Source organism: Calcarisporiella thermophila, assembly GCF_041956535.1.
Source record: "Calcarisporiella thermophila strain CBS 279.70 unplaced genomic scaffold VTP21scaffold_13, whole genome shotgun sequence".
Lineage (NCBI taxonomy): Eukaryota > Fungi > Calcarisporiellomycota > Calcarisporiellomycetes > Calcarisporiellales > Calcarisporiellaceae > Calcarisporiella > Calcarisporiella thermophila.
In genome coordinates, this window is record NW_027192203.1 from 173,343 (window position 1) to 187,582 (window position 14,240).

Below are 14,240 nucleotides of genomic sequence, written 5' to 3' on the forward strand. Positions count from 1 at the left end.
GGGCCCACGTGCGATCGAGCCGGGCGATGGGGGTTGCGATCAGCCCCGAGATAACGAGCAGGGTGGCGTGATAGTCCTCGAACTCGAGATTCTGCTTGGCCAGGTCCACGAATTGCGTGATTTGCTTGGCGCGCAGCTGCGGCGTCGCGTGCTGAAGAATCTCGAAGGACACCCAGTGGGAGAGTCGGTTTGCGCGCTGGGTCAGCGGGTCGAAGGTTCCAAGGCCCGAGTATTGCTGGCATAGCGAGGGATCATTCTTGGGGATTCCCTTGCGATTCCACCAGCCGGTGTAGAATTCGTAGCGCGTGATGCTACGAAACGACTGCACGTTGGACAGGGTGAGGTGGTGGGCGATCTCCTTCGGCTTGAGGGAGAGCAGCTCGGGGTACTGGTCCAAGTGGTGGTAGGTCGGAAGCGAGTTCATCGCCGACTGGCGAATCACCAGCAGCCCTTGCCTCTGGAGATGGCGGCGGGGGAGAGAAAGACAAACAATGGTGAGAGCCATGTCCGCGCAAGTCCCCTCATCCAAATCACTTACCCTGGCATCAATCATCCATCGGATCTGCCGCCCCTCCTTAGCGAACCCGGCCCTCCCCACGCTCCCATCCAAAAACTGGACCAGCCGCCGCAATACCACTCCATTGTCAAGGAAGTCCTCGGGGCGCAGCTCGACCCACCGTTGGATCACCGCAATGATGCGCTCCTGCACCCTGCTCATGAAAAAGATCCAACGAACGGAATTCTGGGGAGGTTTCGGAGGCGGCAGGAAGCAGGTGGGCGGGTCATGGAAGCGGGCAATCAGGCCCGCCATGAGGGCCGTGCTCGGGAGAAACCAAGTATGGGTCTGGAGGAGGGTGTCGGTGAGCGCACGGTCCGCCGTGGGGGTTGGGGGGGTGGTGCGGGGCTGAGCGAGGAGGTCGAGAAGGGCTTCTGGGGTGGCCGCGAGCAAATATTCCCTACGGGTTTCAAAATGGAAGAAATGAAAATTAAGATTCTGGAGCGAGGTTAGGTTAGCGGCTCCTTACCTTCCCTCGCGGACCTCGTTGATCATTCTACCACACGCCGACTCCACCCGGTAGCAGGCCATCTCCTTGAGGGGATACGGCAGATGATCATGGCTGCCGAAGCGGCGCAGTTTCTCTATCAGGCTTCGGAGCGACGAGGTAGACGCATTGGAGCACACGCTCTGCGCGTCCATCGGCTTACTTGCTAGCGGCGAGCGCCGAGGAAGCGAGAAGGAGGGACGCGCCCGTGTCCGAGACACGTCCTGAAGCTTGGAAATCGTTGCGGATAGCGAAGGCATGGCGAGCTCTGGGATATATGCTTGCCTCGTGGGCGTCTGGCCCGGCTCTATGCCCCCCAGAGCATTCTCCAGCGAGCTTGCTTTGGCCTGGCCCCGGTGGAGACAATCGGGCTCCTTTGAGGCCAAGGGCGAGGAGGCAGACGAGTCCCATGGCGGCGGCGGGAGGGGCGAATAGCTTGGGGCTCCATGCTCCGTGGAGTTGGAGAGGGGCGTTGGCTTGGAGAGGGTGCCATTGCAGCTGTAGTTGGTGGTCTTGGCTATGTCTATGGTGTTGCGATGGAATTGAAATGGGGGGATGAGGACGGACATGGAGGCCAAGGATGCGCAGAAAGAATGAGGGGCGCAAGAGGAGGAGCAATGGGGGGGGGGGGGGAGAGAGGGGAGGGGAGGAAAGAGGGGAAAACGAGCGAGGCCTTCCTTCGCGCGAGTGGGCTTGTCAAGAAATTAAACTGGAAAAATGGGAGAGGCCGCAGGCGATTAAAACCTTATCCTGCTGCTGCACCCACAAAAACGTGCACCAGGCCAAACCCACCCTTCGAGGTTTGCTGAGCAAATCGCCGGTTTGGGCCACGCGCTCCACGGCTCTGATCCAAACCCGAATGCGGCCAAAAAGGAATAGGCCTCCTCCTAACCGGGCCTATCTGATCCCCCCCCGCATGGCAAGCCGCCCATCTTCCCATTCTCTCCTCTCGAGCGGCGTCTCCCGTCGCCCCCGCCCTCACGCGCTTGCTAGCAGTCGCTCGATGCGCGCACCGCCCTCCGCCGGCGGGTTTGGCCGATCGCACGGCTGGACCGGTTTGAGTAGCGACAAATAGAAAGCTCCAGCACCGCAAGGAGCCAGGCCCTGATTCGGCTACAGGGCCGCAAGCCGAAAGAGTCGAGTTCCCAGCCTCTGACGACAATGCCATGTCAGAGAAACGACGGATATCCGGATGCGGGAAATTGGACTCCACTCTTTCCTTTTTCTCTCGCCGCTTGTTTTCCCCCCTCATCCCACATTCCCATTTCCTCTTCTCCTGGCTTTGTCTTGCTTTTGTGGCGCAGCATCTCTTCTCTGTCTCTGGGGAATGGCCTGGGCGCGGCATGAGGATGCATACGTGGGGGATCGTCGGAGCTGGATCCAGGGCGGTTGTTTTTTTTTCGCGATTAGAGCCACGTAAAAACGCGAAGGTCAATTTGAAAAATAAGGCAAGGTTGACCTGTGAGGCGCGAATAAGCTCGACGCTTCGAAATCTGCCTTCCCATTCCTATGGACCCTTCGCCCAACCCGACGGCCCATGCAAGCCCCAAGGGGAAGGCAGCTTGGGCCGGCCTCCTGAAACCTCAGGCCTCCCCAAAACGCAAACATTCCGAGCTAGATTCGCGATCGCCCAAATCGCGCTCCGTGGCCGAAATGGACTGGATCATGTGTCCCGCTTGCGGCCGTAAGGTGAAGCATTCGCATCTGAACATTCACCTTGATCTAGATTGCTCGAGTGCGGGTAGCGCTAAATCAACCACCATGGCTAGGGGACACGCCACCGTGGAGAGGGAGGCGACCGAAACGGCCGCAAAAACTTCATTGTCTGATCGTCATGATGCCCCGGTCACATCATCGCCTTCCAGTGCTGATACATCACCCGATGATGGAGGAGCGGCGCCGGCGGCTACCAGCGCTCTAAGCAATTCTGACCATGACTCTTCGCCCGCAAAACAGATCCGCTCGACTACTCCATCCACTCATCGCCGCTCGTCTAGCACTCTCCACACATTTCTGGGACTGAATGACTATGCTCCCCCTCCTTACTTCCATCTCTCCATGTCCGCTGAAAACCAGCCTCGAGCGGCCTTCACACGCACCCCCCCTGAAAATCCCTCTTTTCAATGCACATTACGATGGCGGGAGGCCGGCCGCGATCTCCCGCTCCACCTAAGTGCAGAGATCGAGAGCGAGGCCGGGATACCGGTCGAGACGCAGTACACCAACGTGCCCCTGTTGAAGAGCCATCTGCAGAAATGCGTCCGAAGACAACGCGTAGACTTGGCGGTGCGTACCGCGTGGCATCTGGCTAAGATGGACTTTAATGGGCTTTTACGTAGACTCCCCATCATCATGCTGGTATGGGTCGAGATGGATGGGATACACCCTGCTCAATCACTAACTGACCAGGATATTCTCTCCGTCGCATGCTACTGTAGGAGGACGTAACCCTGCACGTCTCGCTCCCCGTGGTGGTGTGGTACATGGCGGCCAACTCTAAAGGCTTCCATTCTGCCAAACTGACGGAGTGGCTGCTTGGTTTGGTGCACGCGCTGGCGTCGCATCCAGTGGCCGACCAACCGCTCTGCGGTGGGGTCCCGCAAGTGCAGGTGTTGTCTCGGGCCGTGGCCACCGCCGAGTACGTGAATGGAGAGGTGGGACGAGACCTGCTGTATTCTATGGCCCTGCGCAGGGCATTTGGCGGGATGAAAGGTCGGTAGTTGCTGATAGTTCCTCCCCCCCCCCCCCCTCCCAACAAAACAGAGGCCTAATTTGCTCACACTCATAGGGGACATGATGATGATGACGGATTATATAAATCTATGGCATCACCGCTTCCTCAACCCACCCTTTGACGAGGGGCTATTAGCGCACGGGGTCGAGCCGATCGACCCCCTTTCGCTTCGCCCTCTCCGCACCCGGGAATGGGAGCTGGCCGCCGTCGACTTCCACTGCTCCAGCATCATCGACCAAATGCTAGAGGTCTCGCCGGAGGCCCGCAAAATAGGCGGGCAATCCCTTAAGGGGATCATGTGGAGATGTTCATCAGGAATAAATACTCGAGTGAAGCGGGAATCGGGAGAAGAGGAGTCGAGCATTTGGGATAAGCTATGGCAGGAGGTGGGGAGAGAGATTGCCTACCGTTTCTTGGAGGCTAGAAAGTGAGCAACCGTCTGGTATAGAGGCTGACTTTTCGCTTGGTTTGCTTGGCAATCAGGATTGTACCATATCCTAAACTTGCAATTATAATCTCTTTGTTTATATATGAATGAAGAGATTGGCATTATTACTATAAAGCTAATCATGACACATCTTCACCACCATAACCATCCACCGCAAACAAATTAGGAAGCACTTTAGGCCATGGCCAAGTGAATTTTGATGAATTATATCACATAAAAGGAATCGGCACCATCCCCCCCCCCCCTACTGCCCCCTCCTTCCTCCCCCTCCCCTCGTCCTCCACTTCGCATCAAATAAAAAAAACATTATTTTCGTTTTTTTACTACCAGCATATCCCCCCTCCCCCCTTTGTTTTTGCTTTGGGAGAGGATAGGCCCACCGCCAGGAGCCCTACTCCTCGCGCCTTCCCTCGACCTTCGACGTGGCAAGGGCCGGATCAATTGGGAAATGATGGCAAAAGAGGTTGTTTGGGTCGTATTTACGCTTCAGCTCCCTCAGCCGGCCCCAGCTCTTACCATACACATCGCGCGGGTCCTCAAATCCGCTCGTGCAGTTGCAGGTGAGCGTCGCCTCCTCCTCATGGCCTTCAAGGAGGGTGCGCCGAATCTCGAGCAAGCGTGCTACGATGGCCTCGTCATGGGTGGACGACTTCCACCACGCAAACATCGCGATGAGATTGGAAAGATCCTCGCTGGGGAAGCATGCTCCCGCATGGTCAGTCGCCTTCGGGATCGTGTCCGGGGCCGGGAACAACTCCATAAAAATGAACGAAGTGTTTTTGGCCTCGGGGAACGTGTCCCCAAATGCGACCAGCTTCTCGAGCGCTCGATGGATGTTCTCTGAGTCGATGTGGGGATACAGATCCCCCGTCCCGAGTTTCCGCTCCCCAAAATGACAGAATTTGTCTATCAAGGAGGAAAAAGAGAAAGTCATTGGCAACTCAAGGGCCGGGAAAATGCCGGTGCATCCCACCAAAGGAATCACATACCACAAAGGGCGATATGGTCAGTATAGCTCATCATATGGGCCTCATTCACGACGGGCCCAAGCTCTAATAGCGGCCGGAAGAGCACCTTGGCCTCCGTCTCCGACCCCTCATAGTACGGACGCACAATGATCATCAGCTTGTCCTCGGGTGGTGCGCGCATCATGAACAGCTGGCACGAGAAGGGGGCTGGACGCTCCATCTCCTTCAGTACGGTGAGGATCTGGTCCAACTTCTCGGCGGGGAAGACCACGTCCCCGTAATAGACCTGCTCGGCCCGGGGGAGGTGGGCCCGAAGCTTGAGCTTGGTCACCACCCCAAAATTGTGGCCGGCGCCACGCAACGCCCAGAGGAGGTCGGCGTGCTCGTTGTCCGGGGTGGCGGTGAGGACTTGCCCATCCGCCGTGACGACCTCAGCCTCGAGGATGGAGTTGCTCCCGAGCCCAAACTGGCCTAGGCGGCGAGACAACCCTCCGCCCAGGTAGAAGCCCATGCCATTCTTGCCGGCACTGGAGGTCACTTCAACCGTCGGCAAAGGGTTGGAGCAATAGGAAAAGCAACAATAGAAATACAGTTTTAATTCGAGTGCCAACTCGTCTTGTGCCCCTCACGTTTGCACCTACCCACTGCAAGCCCATGCTTTTCCGCCTCCCGAGCAATCTCCTCCGACACAACCCCACCCTCCACCGCCACCGTCCTATTTTCGGGATCGACGTGGATATCTCGCATCAGCGACATGTTGATGACCAACCCGTCGTCCACCGTGTTGGAGGGGAACCAGCACGTCCCCCCGCTATACACCGAGAACGGCACCTGATTCTGCTCCACAAATTTCACCTATTTCCCCCCCGCCCGAGAAAATAAACGAGAAACGAAGGTTGGCTCCCCGCGCTTGAGAAATAATGGGGATATGGAACTTACCGTCTCCACCACGTCATCGGTGCTGGCTGGCCAGACGACGGCTTGTGGAGTTCTGTGCGCGTAGTCGCTATAGTTCTGGATGGCGGACGCGGCCTCATCACCGGTAACTAGCTTGGCATTGGACGAGAGCGAGGAGCGTAGCGTGCTCCAGTCCAAGTTCTTTCGGGTGAGATGCCTGAGGACGGGTTGAACTAGGGTGGTTTTGAGAGTTTCCATGGTGAGAAGAGAAGATGCGTCAGAAGTGTGGGAACGCAAGCGAGGGAGGTAGCTAAGGGGGGACCCTCCTATATATCACGTCGAGGAAGTTTGGACACTAAAAATAAAAATTCCGGTGGCCAATCTGTGGCGACCAATAGGCGGATTCAAACCCGAGTTATGCGACATTCGAGTCGGCTGCAGAAACGGCCGTTGTGTAGGTGAGGAAGGTGGGAAAAATGGCGTAAATGCCAGCAAAGACGCCCTCGGTGCCTTGGCTTATGCCCCCTCTACATAGGAGCGGTGGAAAGGGGTGGGACGACTGGGCCCGACCGAAATCGACCAATATCAGGGCGAAATGTTAACATGAATAATGCCACTCTTTTATTCAAATGATTTGAAATATCAAACAAACATGTAAAACAAGCCGATGCAACGTGTCGAAAAAAAAAAACAAAAAACTAAGAGGGCGCAATATTGCTCTCTCCCCCAAATACACTCCATTAAGCCTACCTCGTATAGCCCCCTTTGGGAGCCTCGCTCTATCCTCCCTCTTGAGCTGAAACGAGGAGCGTGGAGAAAAAACAAGTCATTAAAGTAATGTCATTCTCTAAACGAGTTGAAAAATAAGTAGAATAATAAAGCAACGTAGAAGGGGGGGGGGGACGGGGGCGGGACGCCAGGAGCCAAAAAGGAGGGCCGCTTCCCCATGCATGAATCCATTATTAACAAGCTTTCAGTGGTCGGATTCACACTGCCTAACCATACTTCGGGGCCTGCTCCTCTCCTCCACCGCCAGGTACTCGCTCGACGACTCGAAGCTTTCCGGCTGCGCTCGGCTGAATTCGTCGCAGGTAAGGGACTGAGGATTGGTCGGGAACCGCATATGCAGGGTGTGGAGCGAGGAGCGTGGGGTGGAGAGCGTGATGTTGCCCTCGGTGGTGCCGGGAACCATCAGCATTTGGCGGAAAAACTCCTGCTGCTGGAAGAACCGTGCGCGTTTGGCGTGGATAATGCGACGGTGGTGGCGGTGCAGAAGCCACAGGAGAAGCAGCGTAAACAGAACAAAGATGAACACACCAATCGAAATCATGACGTATATCCAGGGAGGAGCCTATTTAAAGGAGGGGTGTATCAGGATTGGATTATTCTCAAGGAAGATGCAAATAGAGTCTAATGGGGGAGAGATGGAGATACCCATCCCCTCCCTCATCCATTTCTCATCAGCTAATCCCCCTTTTCTTACCTTTCGATAGGAGTCCGGTGGATCGTCGCATACATTTCTGTCATTGCACGACTCGGAAACACACTCCCGATCCTGGTCGCATGCCCATCCATTCGGCCTTGCGTTCACGCACCTCAGCGTGTTGAGGTCGCAGAACGTGCCGTGAGAGCAGTCGTCGCGGATGATGGTCTGTATGATGCTCTGCTCCCCATTGTAGCTGGCACGACGGTATTCGGTCCGATCGACCACACACGGTTGCCCCAGGGTGCGTATCTTGAGCTCGCATTTGGAATTGAGGCAGATGCTTGCGCGACCGGCACACTCGTCATCACGCGACGGTTCGCAACTGAAATTGTATGGGCGAAGCGTCATGCAACGGAGGTTGTTGTCTGGGCAATAGGTCGTATTGGTCTGGCACCGGACCGGAAGAGGGACGGCTGGATTCCAGCCGGGATGGTAGTCGGAGTTACTAATACCATGAAGGAGCCATTGAATGTGAGTCTTGGGCAGGAGAGGGATGGCCCACGCCTTGCATGCTAACCATCCCCAGGAAGCAAGCATGGAGTGGAGAGCATTGGAAATTACCTGCACCCTTTGTATACACAGGTCTTGTTCTCGGGATTGCATGCCAGCATGACGCTGTCGCAATCGTCCTGGTACCGTAATGTCACGCTATAAACGGGGGTTGGATCGCAACGTTCGCCCCATGCCTTTGCATAGACGGTCACCAGCGAGAAGACGCCAATCAGCAAGGAGAGCGCCGCTTTTGCAGCGGGCGTGAGGGGTTTTCTTAGTCGCCGCCTTCCCATGGCCTCTAGGTTGATCCAATTCACAACAATGGAGGAGAGCCCCAGGAGCGGTAACTATTTTAATTTTGATAAAAGCGGAAGGTGGAACAGCGATTTTCCTATGGCTTAGAGGTTGAAACAAGTGGTTGTCGAATGGGAGACCTGATTTCAACCCACTCTGCTGGTGGCCCCTATGGCAGCCCCAAGTTGGCTGATGACGCAGTTTGACCGATGCAGGATGCCATAGCCTCTACCCAGCAGCCCGACGATTGCGGTCGAGAATGCTGCTGCTGCTGCTTAGTCGATGCTGCATGAGGCAGGTGGGGACCTTCTACTCCTTGCCGATCTAGCAGTCCCACATGGCCTCCTTAAAGCAACGGAAGCGTGTTTTCTTAAATAACATGGAGAATGCGGCGCCATTTTTGGTTAGCAATGAATTTATTCTTAAAAGGATATCAATAAAAACACCGCCTAATGATATAAAAAGAAACAAAAGAAGCAATCGAATTGAACCACCGTAAGTGGAAAGCAGATACAAGATGCCAAGGAAAATTAATACGTGACCAACAGAGGGTTAGTATAGAGAATGAAAAATTGCAAGTAAATCAACACATGGGTAAGAACATAGACGCTCCGAGGGATATAATATATACATATCGTACAGATCAGTATGCGTACAAACAGGTCATTCATTTTTTTTCTTTGGTTTTTCTGGTTTTCATAAGTAGAGGATATCATTTCGCGCTAAACCATGGCCGCGGGTTTTTATCCTTGGTCTTGTCTTTTGGCTTTTCTTCCGGAGGGGGTGATTGCACCGGAATGGGCTGGGGGGGCCCATGCGGTTGTGCGTAGAAGTTGAAAAGGTACTGGACGGGAGGCTGTGAGGGTGAGGCCGCTGGCGGCTGTGCCGGTTTTTGGGCAGCTGGGTCGGAAGCCGCGGCGGATTTGGGCTCCTTTTGTTGTGGGACTTGAAGGAAGTAGCCCTGTTTTGCAAGAGTAGAGTAGCCAGGGGATGTAATCATCGAAATGTGCAGGACCGGCTTGTCTTTGTGCTCGGTCTTGATGTGGTCCACCAACGTCTCCGGCACGACGAAGGCATTGTTGCAGTAGGGGCAGGGAAGGGAGAGGACTTCACCCATTGTATGAAGTTAATGTAGCAACAGCCAAGTAGAGTAAATGGGATGTAAGTGGCAAACAATGAGAAATAAGAGCCCTGGAGGGATGAGGCGATTGAGGTAGGTAAGAAAAGGAGAAGAGGTGGATAAGAAAATAGTGCGGGAGGGGAGAAAAAGAAAAGGCGAGAGGAAAAGAGGAGGGCTTATATATTCGTGGAGTATAGCCACAGGAATAAAAAACAAGCTTTCTCCTAGCAACACAAGGATGGGCTGAGATTGGAAAAGAGAAATAAAGAACAAAACCTAATGCAAAGGAGAGAGATAACCGGATGGGGGCGTGATCTCTCTCTCATCCTTGCCCCTGCCCTTCATTGCCAGAGGCAATTCCTATTCTCTGGAGTCAATTGCGCTTGCTCCCTTCCCGTCGCTCGCCCGGATCCATGGTGGTCGCCAAAGAGCACGATGCAGAGTGCAACACTTTTCTCCTTATTAAGCAATGTGTGACAGCTCATGAATACATACTACTTGAGCTCTCGGTCATGGTGTCATAGCATTGCACGGCTAGGCAAGCGAATACAAACCTTGTAGCCATGAGCTCTATTCTCCGTGAAGGTCCCTTAAGCTCCCCCTCCATCCATTGGCCAAGCTCGCACACACGCCCCTTATTAGAATTATCTTTAATATGGCCGATTTACGTGGCATTCTTCAAAGTTGGCTCTGGAGAAATAGCACCTCAGCTTGGCATCGGGAGGCTACTTTCCGCTCGCCAAGAACAGCCCGACTCGAAGTTTAGTGTGGGAGGGCTGAGAAGGGAGGAGAGGTGATGTATATCAGCAAACAGCCACACCCATTAGCACCTAAGCCGGGCATGTTGTGCCGGGCCTGGCACAAGGGATTTGGATATTTGTGGCCCATGATGATCGTAGATAAGGAGCGCATGCAATGGGCATTTCGGTGTTGCAAGCGGGTTGGTGATACATAATTCGAAGAGGGGGGCATTCTCGAAAAATACTTGTGATTGAGTATTAGCATCAATAAGTCATCACAAAATTGACATATATGGATTCCCCAGAAGCTTAACTTTCTCCCTTCTCCTCACCTACCGAAACCACGCGCCCTGGTTTTTGATTCGGGGGGGAGAGCGAGCCCGAGCTCTCCAGGAAGCGCTCCAGACCCGACCATGATCGGAGGGGCATTGAAAGGGGTCAGTGAAGCCTCGTGCCAAGACGGATCTAAGGAGGCGTCCTGGAGACGGAGAGTGAAGCAGAGATGGTGTTTCGTGTGCCTCTCCAAGTATGTGGGCCTCCACAAGCATCAATCATGGAAACTGCCAATACCTCTTTCCCTCCCATCAGGCAAAGAAGGCAGCCACTTATTTCTATATTAATAAATTCGGGGGTCAGGCGCTCTTGGCTTCATATAGTTCCGAGCAGATAAGGCAATTGTGCCCTCCAGGCGAGGAAAATCTTCTCACGAGTGCGCCCAGCTTAGATTGGTCTGACCAAAAACTTGGGCAAGACCTCCTATGAACCCGATCTTCGCGAGTCTTCCCGCCCCTCCCCTCTCTTGTGGCTTTATGGTCCAACGCAGCTTATGCAAGCCTAGCGAAAGCCTTCTATCTGAATTCTATTTCGCCGTGGAGCAGTCGACCCCCGCCTTTCTCTCTCTGGCAATTCCGGGATTCCATTGGTGTGGACACATGGAGCCTCTCCTCTGGCTGAGTATGCACCAAGGAAACTGGAAACGAAACCAGTATAAATTTAATTTTAGGGAGACTCCTCGGCCCCTTCTGCCCAACCGTAAACATGGTTGATGCGTGAATCCAACCATAGCTCGGTGCGAGTTTACACTTTTAGCACAGCTGCCGTTTGTCTGCAAGTGTCAGTTCGCGTTTCCGTGGAGGCAGAGAGGGGTATCGATTGTGGCGGGAAAGGGGATGTAAAGGGCCATTTCCAACAGAATCTCTTTGAGAGGAATGCCGTTTTGAACAAGTTATCTCCATTAACAACGAGAAAAGAGAAACCCAACAGCATATAATCCCCGCAATCTTGAGGAAACTAGAATTACCTATGGAAACCGGTTGAGAAATTGCAAATAGAAGGTTTTTGCCATACAAAATATCGAGCCATTGAGGTACAAGCTGTCAAAGGAAGTAAAATACTCCATCTCCGTGCAATGCCGATGTAGGCATCTTGCTTGATAATTTATTTGGTCGACTCGTTTTTCATGGACCGTCCTACCGTCCTTGATGGAAGAATCAGTGCTTCTATCCATCCTCCTCTTCTCCTTCGCGTTAAATTCGGCCCTTCTTCTTTCGCCGAGCAAGAAAAAAAATGGCGACAGCATTTACTAAAGAACCGGATTCATCGATTGGGGAATCTCCGCTCTCAACATGCAATTCAAATATCCTTGTCTGCAAGATGCTTTGTGTTTTTCAAACCTTACACATGGGGAAATCTCAAGGAAAACCTCCCCTTGTCATTACTTAACTTAAATTGGGTAATCCGCCAACGTTTTCATAAATATTGGTCTACAATCGAAAGGTAAAAAAAAATCAAGTTTGGGGGTTGTTCTAGTGCCTCTTTTTTCCCCTCCTTCAATATAAAATCCAAAGGCTGGAGCGATCAAACTGTCCCTTTCTTATTCTTCTTTGATATCGACGCTAGCCTACCATCCTATGGCTTCTATCTTCCCAAACCCTAGAAACCATCGCTCCTCTATGGGTCCGCCTCATCCTACGCGTCCAAATACACCAGTCAAGCCTGGACGCCGAGGTGTCTGTCTCACCTTACACCTTATGCAAGGGAGGTCTTGCTCACTTCGTGATTCTTAGCTGGCGCCATTATGTTCTCAATTCAATAATATGCATTAAAAAGGTTTTTCTCCTCGAGCTCTGCCTTTCAATTCCCAGCAAAATTAAACATTCCTGGATAATGTGTCTACCGCTACCAACTGTTTTTTTTCTTATCATCTTGCTTGTTTATCTTTTATGCATTTTTTTATTTATAATGACCTAGATAGATTTGTCATTATCCATTGCTCTCATGTCCATTCCTCTACTGCTCTCTTTTTCTCCATGGTGGTTTAGTTCTCCAAAATATTTAATATTAAAGTAAATACTGCGCCACTTTCCCTGCTCTACTGTTCATATTTTCGAAATTGGCCTATTTAGCAAAAGTTCACGAAGATAAAGATGAAGGATGCACCCATTGCAAGTGTCCGGCTCGGATTTGCAGAACCTCCCGAAGAGCCGTTGACGCCCGATACATTCCCAAGCAAGATAGGAGGGAAGCCGGTAAGGATGGGTTTTCCCTTTCAATGCTCTTCTCTTTTTCATTCAGAGGAAGCAGCATCTGCTTTAACGGGTGTCTAATGCCCTATGCATTTTTCTAGGCATGGCTCAACCCTGAACATGTCTTGGAGGTTGACCGAGTGCGGTGTGGTGTCTGTGACAAGCCTATGTCTTTTCTGCTTCAGGTGTGTGCTTGGCCTCCTGCTTCCTGGACTTGATAAGTTTTTTTTTTGACCTTTGAGTTCTCCTGCATATATATTCGGCTTTAGCTATATACCCCAGAAGACGAGCCTGCTGAAGCATATCACCGCATGGTCTACATGTTCTGCTGCCGTAACGGAGCTTGTCTAAAGAAAGAATGGCAGAAATGGTGAGCATATAGGCTTCAGCCCCTACTTCCATTAGGATTCTCTTAACTCTGGTGGGGGGTGGCTCCCCGCTTTGTCTTTGTTCAGTGTCAAAGTGTTCCGCAGCCAGCTGCCAAGATTAAACCCTTACTGGTCCGACAACGAATCCTCTTCTTCTAACGCCCGTTCGTCTGAGGACAGCGAGGATGACGTGGATGAGGAGGAGGAAGAGGAGTGCAAGCCGCGGCGCCGCGCAAAATTCTCCAACCCAGCCAAAACGTGTGTTGTTTGTGGGCTACGGGGAGGTAAAACCTGCTCAAAATGCCACACCGCATCGTATTGCTCACGGGATCACCAGCTGTACCACTGGTCGACCGCAATGCACCGCCAGCTATGCGGGAAGAGCGAGGGGGAGATGCTCGAGCGTGAGAGGGCGTTGGAGGAGAAGCTGTTGGCCAAAAGCACATTTCCCGAGTTCGAGATCGTGGACGAGGAGGAGGATTCCAACCGCAAGCTGGACGAATACGGCAATCTAGTCCAAGAGCTCGATGGCGTCCAGATCACCGAAGAGGCGAACGCGGATGAAGCAGGCGAAGGGGAGTCAAAGGCACTGGTGCCCGTGGGCGACGAAGCGTACGAGGAGACCGAGGTTGATGTCGACAAGGCCTTCTTAAAGTTCCAGAAGCGAATCCAGACCTACCCTGACCAAATCCTGCGCTATGCCCGCGTTGAATACCAACTCCCTCTCCCGGACCCATTATGGGCCAGTGATTCTGGGCGGCCTGATATCGAGCGGGATATCGGCCGATGCGCGCACTGCGGCGGCGAGCGCACCTTTGAATTCCAAGTCATGCCGCAGCTGTTGACTTTCCTGGGCATTGACCACTCGCACACCGATGCCCTCGACTTTGGAACCCTCATCGTGTACTCATGCAAGGATAACTGCCACGCCCCCCATCAGCCCCTAGTGGAGGAGGCGGTATGGCTACAAAACTTCAGTGAAGATGGCATGAAGCTTGGCAAAGATGCATAGCACCACTTTATCTCCTGTTTATTTTCTGTTCTTCTATTCTAATCTATTCTATTTTCCTTGGGGAGGGGTCGCTTCCGGGTGGATTTTTCTTTGTTAAAGACATTCTATATCAG

The 14,240-nt window shown here is 53.0% G+C and overlaps 7 protein-coding genes across 7 annotated transcripts; 2 read left to right on the forward strand and 5 right to left on the reverse strand.

Moving 5' to 3' along the window:
• Positions 1-1,788: 1,788 nt before the first annotated feature.
• On the reverse strand, positions 1,789-2,388 carry VTP21DRAFT_1976 (uncharacterized protein; the record flags this gene model as incomplete). Its single annotated transcript, XM_069392119.1, has 1 exon — positions 1,789-2,388. One exon carries the CDS (start codon positions 2,386-2,388, stop codon positions 1,789-1,791), a length of 600 nt encoding a protein of 199 aa, XP_069250553.1.
• Positions 2,389-2,552: 164 nt separating this feature from the next.
• Positions 2,553-4,208, forward strand: VTP21DRAFT_1977 (uncharacterized protein; the record flags this gene model as incomplete). The annotated part of the gene is made up of 3 exons (XM_069392120.1): positions 2,553-3,401; positions 3,482-3,755; positions 3,832-4,208. 3 exons carry the CDS (start codon positions 2,553-2,555, stop codon positions 4,206-4,208), a joined length of 1,500 nt encoding a protein of 499 aa, XP_069250554.1.
• A 408-nt stretch (positions 4,209-4,616) lies between these two features.
• On the reverse strand, positions 4,617-6,348 carry VTP21DRAFT_1978 (uncharacterized protein; the record flags this gene model as incomplete). Its single annotated transcript, XM_069392121.1, has 4 exons — positions 4,617-5,131; positions 5,215-5,730; positions 5,835-6,048; positions 6,133-6,348. The coding sequence occupies 4 exons, from the start codon at positions 6,346-6,348 to the stop codon at positions 4,617-4,619; spliced, it is 1,461 nt and encodes a 486-aa protein (XP_069250555.1).
• Positions 6,349-7,063: 715 nt separating this feature from the next.
• On the reverse strand, positions 7,064-8,361 carry VTP21DRAFT_1979 (uncharacterized protein; the record flags this gene model as incomplete). Its single annotated transcript, XM_069392122.1, has 3 exons — positions 7,064-7,441; positions 7,574-8,021; positions 8,138-8,361. 3 exons carry the CDS (start codon positions 8,359-8,361, stop codon positions 7,064-7,066), a joined length of 1,050 nt encoding a protein of 349 aa, XP_069250556.1.
• Positions 8,362-9,074: 713 nt separating this feature from the next.
• VTP21DRAFT_1980 (uncharacterized protein) lies at positions 9,075-9,479 on the reverse strand (the record flags this gene model as incomplete). The annotated part of the gene is made up of 1 exon (XM_069392124.1): positions 9,075-9,479. One exon carries the CDS (start codon positions 9,477-9,479, stop codon positions 9,075-9,077), a length of 405 nt encoding a protein of 134 aa, XP_069250557.1.
• Positions 9,480-10,305: 826 nt separating this feature from the next.
• VTP21DRAFT_1981 (uncharacterized protein) lies at positions 10,306-10,807 on the reverse strand (the record flags this gene model as incomplete). The annotated part of the gene is made up of 3 exons (XM_069392125.1): positions 10,306-10,466; positions 10,559-10,700; positions 10,793-10,807. The coding sequence occupies 3 exons, from the start codon at positions 10,805-10,807 to the stop codon at positions 10,306-10,308; spliced, it is 318 nt and encodes a 105-aa protein (XP_069250558.1).
• Positions 10,808-12,648: 1,841 nt separating this feature from the next.
• Positions 12,649-14,127, forward strand: VTP21DRAFT_1982 (uncharacterized protein; the record flags this gene model as incomplete). The annotated part of the gene is made up of 4 exons (XM_069392126.1): positions 12,649-12,750; positions 12,849-12,932; positions 13,017-13,117; positions 13,203-14,127. The coding sequence occupies 4 exons, from the start codon at positions 12,649-12,651 to the stop codon at positions 14,125-14,127; spliced, it is 1,212 nt and encodes a 403-aa protein (XP_069250559.1).
• Between the last annotated feature and the right edge of the window lie 113 nt (positions 14,128-14,240).